The sequence below is a fragment of the Embiotoca jacksoni genome, unplaced genomic scaffold (assembly GCF_022577435.1).
Source record: "Embiotoca jacksoni isolate LCO1_2020_lvr unplaced genomic scaffold, fEmbJac1.0.p SCAF_20, whole genome shotgun sequence".
Lineage (NCBI taxonomy): Eukaryota > Metazoa > Chordata > Actinopteri > Embiotocidae > Embiotoca > Embiotoca jacksoni.
In genome coordinates, this window is record NW_027185341.1 from 904,815 (window position 1) to 915,903 (window position 11,089).

General features: G+C 42.2%; 1 protein-coding gene across 2 annotated transcripts in view; it reads right to left on the bottom strand.

Moving 5' to 3' along the window:
• LOC138201896 (adenosine kinase-like) overlaps positions 1-10,099 on the bottom strand; it is a 108,762-nt gene extending 98,663 nt beyond the window's left edge. The window contains exons 1-3 of one of the 2 annotated variants that reach the window (XM_069155447.1): positions 8,376-8,482; positions 7,523-7,597; positions 7,363-7,416 (exon numbers count right to left, since the gene is read on the bottom strand). In XM_069155447.1, coding sequence (XP_069011548.1) covers positions 7,363-7,416; positions 7,523-7,597; positions 8,376-8,389 — 143 coding nt within the window. In that variant the 5' untranslated portion in view covers positions 8,390-8,482. Of the gene's footprint in view, positions 1-7,362; positions 7,417-7,522; positions 7,598-8,375; positions 8,483-9,963 lie in introns of those variants that run through there. The other variant, XM_069155446.1, reaches the window with a different exon arrangement.
• Positions 10,100-11,089: the final 990 nt, after the last annotated feature.

Here is an 11,089-nt window from a genome sequence, read left to right on the forward strand (position 1 = left end):
TTTGTACTTAATTAGGCTGCACTCAAGGATTAGGTGGTGGGGGCAAAATCTGGTCATGGAGGATGAGTTCATATTATTTCCTCTAAAATGTCACAGGTTTTTGGCTTCACGCTGCAGAGGGTGGCGTTGTTTGTCACGCTGTACTGTGTGGATGTGGCAAAGGGAGCGTTAGAGTGTGTGTGAGGATGAGAGAGAGAGAGAGAGAGAGAGAGAGAGAGAGAGGGACACACTGACGGAGAGGAGTGGGAAGAGGGAGTGTGTAAGCAAGGATATGGCTTCTGGTGTTCTCTTGAGGATTGAGATTTTGAAGCCCGAGCACAAAGCCGTTGAGACATTCCCCTTATCGCGGAGGTTGATACCAGGATCTCGGTGATTCGGAGCGCTCCGTGTGAATAATTCCACCAACACCCCCTACTGTGGGGACCATATGGCCCAGTGTGAACTTTAAACACACGGGGAGTGTTGCTGCTCACCAGTCAGGCCTCCTATCTCTACCCCCGCACGGGCTAGGTGTAAAGAAATGATCAGGCCAGATAGTATACTAACTAGCCTACATGTATAAGGGCTGCTGCCATCAGTGGCTTTTCCTGTGTGGCTGCTGGGGATCAAAGATGACTAAAAATAGCCCTGAGCATGCTTTTCTGAACTGAACATGCTGTATGTACTGGCTGAGACGCCCACATTTTAATTATAAAACTCTCTTTAAAAAGGGGGGAGTTGGAGGGAGGGGAGGGGAGGGGAGAGGAGGAGGAGGAGCAGGAGATGGGGGTTGGAGAAGGGGGGGGGGCACAGGCACAGCGATGTAGATTATGTTTGTAACACCCCCTTTGACTTGTGATGTTTCCTTCTGGCACCACCTGCTGGCAGCTGCCATCAACAAGAGGGAGGCGTTTGCAGCTCAGGCAAGGACGAGCCTTAATTATGATTGCATCAGCCATCTCTCATGATGCAGCATGTATGCTTTAAAAGCAGAGAAATCACCCCGCAACACAGCGTGTGCACCGATTTCATCCAAAAACAACAGCAGAATAAGTAGATACGACGCCTTTCTTCCCATTATTTGAAAAGTTTCCTCGTTTTATAATTCAAAAGGTCTAGATGCACATTTCTTACAGTTGAGTACAGCTCTGGCGAGCACGTCAGATTTATGCAAGCGCCCCAAATCGTCAAGATTCATGCTTATCAATAAAACATCAAGAGCAGCACGGCTGGCGGCTGAACATGTTTCTGATGTCTCAATTACCAGCTGAGTGCCATTAATCTCTGCTCTGTCTCTTTGCCTCAGGAGGTCGGCTGATGGATTCAGGCCCATGACCTTTGTCCTCAGCGGCAGGGGGAGCCGGACGTGCTGACCCCCCAGTGGCCAGTGGAGGTGAGTTTAAGTACTGTAGTACAGCTCTCAGCCTTAGCAACAGACAAGGGAGCTGAGAAATACAAAAAAAAAAGGAGGGGAGGGAGCTGTAACGTGTCTACACACTCAGTCAAGCATGAGTACATCCACTGAAGTGGCACCATGGCAAGCACATGCAGCTTCTGCACGCATGCTTGCATGTGAGCACACACAAACAGACACATACACGCACACAAGGAGGAGCGTTTCTCCTCATGACACACCAGGATAGCTCCACTGGGGGGGTGGGGGGTGGGGGGGGTTCTAGCGTTCACGATTCGCTTCATTATATATTAAAAACAAGAAAATAACAACCAAAAAAAAGAAATAAAAAAAAAAGAAGGGTAGAGTCAAGTGTGTTTACAGAGCAGAATCTATCACACACAAACCCAGGAGCCGGAGTGTTTAGCATGTACTCAGTGAGAGAGGCCTTTGTTGTTTTCTTCCCAGTAAGCAGATTGAGCTGCATGGCAGCAGCAGGGGTGTGCAAGATGTACACAGACAGCAGGGTGTGCGAGTGGAGAGGCACCTCCACTGATCTCCTGTGTCGTGTGATGATGTGTGTGTGATGTGTGTCTCAATCCAGCGCTGATCCCCCTGAGTCAGCCCTGTCAGTGATATGAGCCTCCCACCCTCTCTTCTTTTCCCCCCCTCACCATCCGGAATGCTAATAACAGCCAGCCACTAACGCTGCATCCCTGAATTATTCATGCGGCAGAGGGTCACACGGCATAATGAGGAGTTTACTCTCATTCTGGATGCGATTGTGACGCTGCTAATCTGCATTTAGCACAGAGAAACAGAGAAAAGGAGGGAGGAGAGGGGGGGGGGGAGCAGGGGGAGAGTACAGAGGGGGAGGAGGGGGAGGAGGAGGAGAGAGGATGAGCACTGATGAACTTAATTGCTGTGAGCAAACAACCTCTGAAAAGAGTCACGCCATCATCCAGAGATGAGAAAGTAAACAATTAATTATCATTGGACAGAGGGAGTCATAAAATAAATGTTTGAACAGTACTAATATTCAGGAGCCAGGCCCCCTCCCCCCCCCCTGCCACCTCCCCCTGAGGTGACAATACACTCACTGTAACAATGACTCACTCATTTGACACACTAATAATTATTAGCTCTAATACGATATGGTTAACAAGCCCAACAGGTTGTTGTTTTTTTGTAGATGTTATATTAAGGAATGCTGCGTGTTCTCAACAACCTGTAATGCCTAGTTATCCGGAAATAAAATGTCTATTTGCCCACATTATAATCTCCTGCAGAAAGAGGCGTATTTTCATTATGTTGACATGTTGTTTCCTACGGAGGCTCGTTGGGGTAGAAACAGCAGGCTGCTGTTGCCCCCTGCTGGACATACAAGGTGTATGCCCCCCCCCCCCCCACACCACCCCCCGCCCCCTCTTCTCTGCAAGTCAACACTTCAACCACCAAGAAAAAGGGTGAAAAGGTTCAAGTAGAATATTTAGCAGGTGCTAACAACAAAAATATTTTCAAGGCCTCAAATATAAAATTCGAATCGTAAAACGTAAATGAGACAACACTTAAGTGAATAATACAACTTTACTTTGAGTATACTGCAAATGCATTTGTCTGATAAAAAAAAAACAACAAAAAAAAAAAAGAATATGCACCGTTATCTGTACACATAATAGAAATCCTTCAAAATAAAAAAAAATAAAAAAAACTTGCAGGAATAACACTTATTATATTTCAAGCCACATGATGGCAGCAGTAACTACAAAAACAGAGTAAACTACAGCCTTGTATCTGACAATTTCCCATGCTGAAATACAGAATATAACATGAGTAAGTAGGCGGAGGAAGTCACAGACAACATTTGGGTTCGTTGGTTTCCTCTCAAACCTCAATATCAAAACAACCGAGCCCTCCCCTGGAAAAAAACAGTATCTGCTGAAAACAAGCCTTTCAGCTGCAGTTTGCTAACCACAGAGGAAATACCATCTAAATAATAGCTATGACAAGTACAAGACCCGCACATTTCTGCAACATGACTCACTACCCACTGCACTGTAAACCATGAGTGAAATATAAGTAGAGAAGCAGCAGCTGCCATATGTAAAGGAAAGAGTGATATGAATGGTGGTGTATACATCTGGCAGTGCTTTCGATGATGCGATTTATGAATGAGGTTTAATGGTAAGTTAGTAGTTTGTGTGACTTTGCTTTAATTACACAGGAGGAAGTATAGATACAGAGAGAAAAAAAAGAGAAAGAAAGATCAATATGAATTGTAAAAGGAGGACAAAAACAAAACAGAGAAATGCGTTGTTGTTTTTTTTTGGCATAAGCAGATCCTCCATAAATTTTTTATTAGGGCTGCAACTAATGATGATTTTCATTAATAATTTTCTGTATTGGTTGATTTTTTTTTTTTTTTCAATAGCTTAATGAATAATTCAATCTATTAACCATAAATATGTTAAATTTAGGCATGTAGTTAAACATAAAAAGCTTTAATTTAGCTATTTATTTAATGAATTATTCATGTAAATGGTCTGAATGGTCTCCATTTAAATAGCACCAAGTGGTTTCGAAGCGTCTTACAGCTCGACTCCCATTCACACACACATTCAAAGAACAATGGCTGCAGAGCTGCCCTGCAAGGTGCTCGCCTGCCATCAGGAGCAACTTGGAGTTCATTGTCTTGCCCAAGGACACTTCGGCATGTGGACAGGTGGGCCAGGGATCAAACTGCCAACATTATGATTAGTGAGCAACCCACTCTACCATGAGCCACAGCCAAATGTCAGAAATGAAAGACCAAGTTGATGTCTTCAAATCACTTGTTTTGTCCAGTAAACAGTTAAAAACAAATCTTTATCGTCATGGAGGATTAAGAAATCTAGCAAATATTCACATTTGAGAAGCTGGAACTAGTGAACTTGGCATTTTTCTTGACTGATCAATCTGTTTTTCCAATCACAAGGATATTAAACTAAACTGTTTGATATAGGAACTTGAAGATGACATCTTCAAAGTGTTTGTTTTGTCCTGTCAACAGTCCTTAATCCAAAAAGTTTAGTTTTTTTTAGGATATAAAGAAGAGGCAAGAAGCCCATCCTCATATCTGAGACGCTGGAACTAGTGTATGTTTGGCCTGTATGGAGCAAAAATGCCCAACAATTTATCTATTATCAAAACTGTTGTTGGTTATGTTCTGTCAAAACACCTGTTTCACCTTTTTTTTTTTTAAACTATATGAAAAGCCACCAGAAGTCACAGCTATGACTTATATGGAGAAGAAAAAAACTAAAAAACAAACATGAAGTCCCTGGCCAGTACTAACAGGGAAGTAGATGGTTTCTACTGTACAGCAGGCAATTTCTCAGCCACAACAGGATTATATGGGCTCTGCTGTGACTAGATAATTGAATTCAGGCATGGCCACAGTGCACTGCATCCAATGATCTCTCTCCCACCAGGGTGATGGGGAAAAAAAATGAATCGTGTTCCACTCTGTAGATTCAGCAGCACAACAATAGTGTTAGTTGACTGAACTCGTAAGTCTATTGAAGCCTTTTAAGTAATGAAGTAATTTGTCACAACACCTCAGCCAAATTCTCCTTCAACCACAAACCGGTGACTTTGTGAATGACCTCTTTGCACATCACACTGTGTAATATTAGGTTTCCTCTCACCGATATAGGACCACCGGGATTCATATCGAAGCATCTAAAAGCGGAACTTTCCCACTATCTATAACTCCTACATGTTGAACCGTAACGCGATCTTATTCAAATGTAAATTGACCGACGTGACGGCGAACATGCCGCTGTGTGTAGTATTGGGGAGGACATGCATTGAAATGCATTGTGCTGGGAATTAACCACCAAAGCCGCATGTTAATCCTGCCCTGACCTTGTGCAGAATGTGGAGAGAACAGTGTCTGTGGGGCTAAAGATAACACCGCTGCTTTTGTGCTGAAGGAGAACAACACTGCTGATGATGCTGCTTTGTGCAGCTGCTGCCGCCCAAGGTCACATGTGTCCTTTTGTCAAGTAACAAGACCTGACAAGGTAGCCTATTGTAAGGTACAGACGATCTGATGTACTCATCGCTCTTTGTACTGTGTCGGTGGTATTCTGGTGCTTCATAGCTTCATAATTACTGCAACGTCATTTACTGACGATTTATGTGCGAGAGGACCATTTCACAATATTAAAGTTAAAAAAAAGCGAAAAAAAATGTCCCCTCGGGGATTAATAAAGTAACTACCTAACCTAACCTAAATATATATAAAACAACTAAATGCACAAAAATTGCACTTCCTCATTCGAGCATGGTGCAACCTTCTGAATATCTGAACGTCTGCGTAGGACGCTGTTTGGAGATAGGGTCAATATCATTTTGGCTCCTCGGTGGACGTCATTTAAACGTCTGCCAACACGTTAAACCGACATCTTCTGGAGGTGTCGTGCTCAGTGGGTGCCGAGGTGGTCTTGAGCAATGACACCGAGATATGACGCAACACGGCAGCAAGGGAAGGGAAGAAGAATCCTAAAAAGTAAACACGGAGGTACACGAGATGCACTTTAAAAAAAAAATTTTTTAAAAACTTGTCAAGGGAAACGCATTCTACGCGTTTGTTAGATCTCGAGGAGACATATGACGATTTTTGGAGAATAACAATGAAACGCAGGCGTTACTTTTGTTTGTTTACGAGAAAACGCCACAGGACACCTTTAACACTAAGCCGCTGAAGTGGAGCTGCTCAGTGGCCGGCAGATAAGAGGGTGGTTATCACATCCAACAGATACGACTGGGCAGCTCGGAGGTGTCAAAGTGCCCGAGTGTGAAGCAATGAATTCCTCTAAAGGTGCATTTCAGCTCAGCGATGGGATCACGGGATGGACTGCAGGTCAAAGCCCAAAACTGTTTTGGTGCAAGGCTGCATACAGAAATTGTATTTTTGATCATCATAGTAAACAAGAGCGCTTCAAATATTGCGGAACATGACAAATAAAATGAATTAATACGAAAGGAAGCAGTTAATAACTTTGAAAACAACATGGGGCTGTGTACGTTATCTAAAAATCCGATAGCTAACGAGTTCATTATTGAAGATCATTTAATCATAATTTTCAAATAAACCGGACATTCTTACACTCATTTATAAAAAGGCAGGTGCAATACAAATGTCTCCATAGATTAAATGTGAAATGTGTGATTTACTGATCAATGTGAAAATTGTTTCGTCCTTCAAGCTTCAAAGGAAACCCGCAAAAAAAACACTCCATCACACCATCATCTTATTTACAGATGGTCCTCGATTTATGTCTGCGCTAAAATTAACACGGACAAATTCCCTGTGAAAGAAACCATCTGCCCTTCATCAAACAGAGGGAAAAGGGTGGTGAAAGGTCAGTCAGTAATCAAAAGGCTTCGATCATTTTCCACTTTAGCTCATCTTACCGACGTTTACAGTCTTTGTTTACTTCCGAAGAGCGAAGTGCTATGTTCAGGGACACGTTTTCGAGGAAGGCTACAGGCTACAGGAAAGCTGCTGAATCTGCGTGCAGTGTGAAGGAGGCGGGTACAGAAAAAGAACCCACATGCTGAGCAAACCCCTCTCTGAATCACTGAATAATAACAATTATGTACTTGGTATCAATCCCACGGCATTAAGTTAAGCATGCAGTTAAAATACCTGTGTAAATCTACCAGTTACCACGAGGCAGTAGGACATTCAGAGGCGATTCGGTGTAGTTTTTGGCACAGATTCAGTGCCGGAAAAATGTGGGTGTGTCAAATTGTGAGGCTCCCGGTTACCCCGGGTTGATTTATGACTTGGCTATTTTGAGAACAGCTTCCAGTGTCAAGATGGTAGTATTGGGGCTGTGAATGACCGGTGTGTTCCCTTTTTTGGTTGGACGTAGCTTTAACACGTTATAAGTACACCACTGGTTGTGGTGTGGTGGTTTCCCAGTGAAGTTTTGACTCACAATGCTTTGTGTTTGTCCTCAGCGAGGATCTGGTCATTGGGCTTCAGTCCAAACCTTTCAGGAAAGAATACAAAATATTTAATAATATCCTTGCGTTTGGGTCAGATGGGACACAGATTTAAGATGTTTAAGTGGAAACAAATGAGCCATTTAGACTTACTTGTCAAGGAAATCTTTGTCCACCACAGCTGAAATGTCTAGCAAGGGATTTCCCATCCCAAAGAGCGTGTTTTCACTGAGGAGACAAAAACATATTGTATTATGTAGACTCCCACCAACCAGCTCTGTAGGAACACAGGAAACAAACAATCTGCTGTGATACAGAAAATCATCTGTTTCTGATTTGCTGAATTTAGGTCCCTGAAACTTCACCCCTGTTACCTGAGCTTCTCTCTAACACGAACATGAGAAAATAAAGCTGGAAACTTTGCAAATTCATGAGCTCATAAAAGATAATGAATGAGATCACTACCAAGAAATGTTCAACTGCCAATGTTAGACTTACTTTCCCCCCCATACCGATGAGGATTAGTCAAATAGAAAGCAGACACTTCAGCACATTGAAAAGATTAAAAAAAACAAAAATTAAAAATGATGGCGCCTTTGCTCCACACACAGGCATGTGTAGCTTGGGTGTCGTCCAAAAGCTTTCGAATAATACACTCTTGGACGAAAGCAGATGTGTCAAAGACAGCTGCTTGAATTACTTTATATTAAGCTTCACCCTTTTATCGAGAATTCGTAAGCAACAAAATATGGTAGCCAAAGTCTACTCCTGACAACAGTCCTCGTAACAGGGTAACCAACTTTTATGAGACAAAACAGAAAGACATAGTAAATGTTTGGTTCAGACCACAGAAAAAAATGATGTGTCCAGTTTGGCTTTATCCATTCATACGATGCATATCATATGTCAGTATTTTCTGTCAGCCAATAAAGAGACTGACTAAAAAAGGTCAAACATAACAGCAGAACTTTGTAAACACAAGAGGACATTATCATTTGAATCTCACCTGGGAGTTGGCATGATGTCAGAAAGCTCAGCAGACTAAACAGATGATTAAAAGGTAAACTGCTTCCTCCTCTCTGTCAAAGCAACGTGCTTTTTGACTACAGGAACTGGAGCTGCTCTTTGGCCAACCCTGACTCGTTGATGGACAGGATGGGCGGGCCTTAATAGCTTTTAGGCAACTGATTGGCTACACATGTTAGGCTAAAGCTTCCCATGCTGCATTTGGGGCCAATGGGAAAGAAAGTTGATCCCACCACAAGCCACATGCAAATCCAGTATGTATTACATGCGAGTTATATGGAACAGTCTGCATTTTCCATGTTTTTTTGTTTTTTAATTGATCCTAATTGGAAATACCAATATGTTAAGAAGCAGTAGACACATATTATATGAAGATTATATATATATATATATATACATATATATATATATATATATATACATATTTTTTACCCTAATATGTATAATAAATTTCATCAAATCGGGACTCACAGCACATGTTAGTCATATATTATTAATTTTGCTGGTGGTCAAATCCCTTTACTGTTACATTTGGAGCCTGGATTGTTCCTTTATGTAATAAGAAGAATTAAATGAAGAGTTTTCATTACACTTAATATTGTGTCACTTGATCCGATGGCTTTATTCTTTTGTTGTCTGCCAACAAAGCATTAAATGACCTTTCTCCTCTTACATTACACAAAACTCTTTTTGGATCCTGAAGCGATTAAGCAAGTAAAAAAAAAAAAAAAAAGTCCTCATTAGTTTTTTGAGGCTTCTCAGAATAGTGCCCGCTGTGTGGGCAATCTACTGAAAGTTCCTTTATCCTGAGTTACGTGAACGCCGCACGGTTCACTTTCATATGAAAATAGCTGTGATTTTTTTTTTTATTATTATTTTTTTTTTTAATGTCAACAAGACGTTTTCGCAGCCTGTCAGCACAGCACTGCAAATGGTACCGTTATGCTGATAATGTCATTGCTTTATAACGGGTATGAACATTAATTTGAGAAACTATACAAACGTTTGTTTTCGTCGTTGCATATCCTTTTTGAATCCAAATTACGGCTTCATTTGTGGTTTCTTTTCACGAATAACTTCTCAGCCAACGTCGAAGTTTGTTTCCTGCTTGTCAAAATCATTTTACATGTGCAAAAATAAAAATAATAATAATAATAAATTTTACACATTAGCAGCATGATTTGATCTTTATTAAAAAAAAAAAAAAAAAAGGAAATAAATGACAGATTGGGTAAACGTTGCAACGATTGTTGTGTTCCAGTCATGTGATGAAACACAACGTCTCCTGCAGCTAGCCTCGGTTAGCACTGTTATGAACTGAGCCACCTGTGTGTCAACGCTGAAAGGCGGTGAAACGCTTGGAGCCGATGTTACGTTCACGGGTTCAAAGCCGCCCGGTCCACCCCGCGCCTCCTCCCGCCGCTCGCAGTTTAACCACCGCAACGCCACCGACGTTATAGCATGGATGCAGCGGCTACCTGAAGGCGGCTTGGCCGCGCGGTGCACCGCATCGCTTTCACGCGCATGGTCGGGTTTTTATTTTTTATTATTATTATTATTATTATTACCTTAACGCCGTTTTCCTCCCCGTCGACGCGTTTGACTCTTCGTCAGACATATTTAGCCTTAAAATCTTGGCGGCGGATGTGTTGGACGCTGTCGGAAGCCGGGGAAGCCTCTCTGCTCACTGCCGGTGGAGGGGAGGGAGGAGGGGAGGAGGGGGGGGAGAGTTGGCGAGAGGCTGCGGCTTCCTGCCCCTCGGATGATGAAAAGAGGAAGAAATTGGTTAAAATGCGTGCAAAAAAAAAAAAAAGAAAAGAAAAAACAACAACAACAACCGGGGAGAGAAATATTAGTTTCGGGGAAGCGTCGCTGTTAAGCCGGGGGGTTTTTTTTGTTTGTTTACTTTTGTCCTGGTCGAGCCCGACGCGCGTTTGGCTCGCGTAAAGAGGAGAAAGATATCGTTATCTCGGCGTTATCGCGGGGCTTTCCATAAAGCACGGTCCTATTTAAACGCGAAGAGTTCACGTCAAGTAATGACACTGAAAACAAAAATATCCTCTTAGGGCAAACTAATTTGGTTGCAATGCAGCACTTAAAGCTCGGTGTCATCTCTTTCTTTCTTCGGCGCGTATTTTTCTACCAAATGATCAGCAGCTGTCGACTACCATCCACTCTGTAGGAAGACTGTAATGACATTAAAAATTAAAAAAATTAAAATTAAAAAAAAAACAAAACCACAATTCCAATTGCAAATTTGATTTACAGTCATGTTATTTAGGCTTTCGTGACTTTAGGCTTTTCACAACAGTATCTGCTGTGGCTACACATCCCAAGAAGTGAGGGAATGTTTTCTGTGTATTTAGGGTGAACTGACCCTACAGCAGACCCCGTCAATATACCTGCCAATGCAGCATTTGAATTGCTAGTCAGTCCAGAAGGTCGTTTCACTAAATTTGGATGAGGGATTTAGGCCAGGACCTTCCAGGTATCCCGTCTGAATTAAGCCTTAGTTCGGTTTTATGAAAGCAGCACAGTGGAGATTTATTCTGTGCAGCTGACCTGCTCCAGACCGAGCTAAAAGCCTGGCTTGATCATACTTTCACTCTGTTCTCTGGCATTTCTTAATTCTGCTTTTGTGAAACGGCCACAGGCCTAGTTTCTCTCCTACATGTCATTGCGCCAAAATTTCTC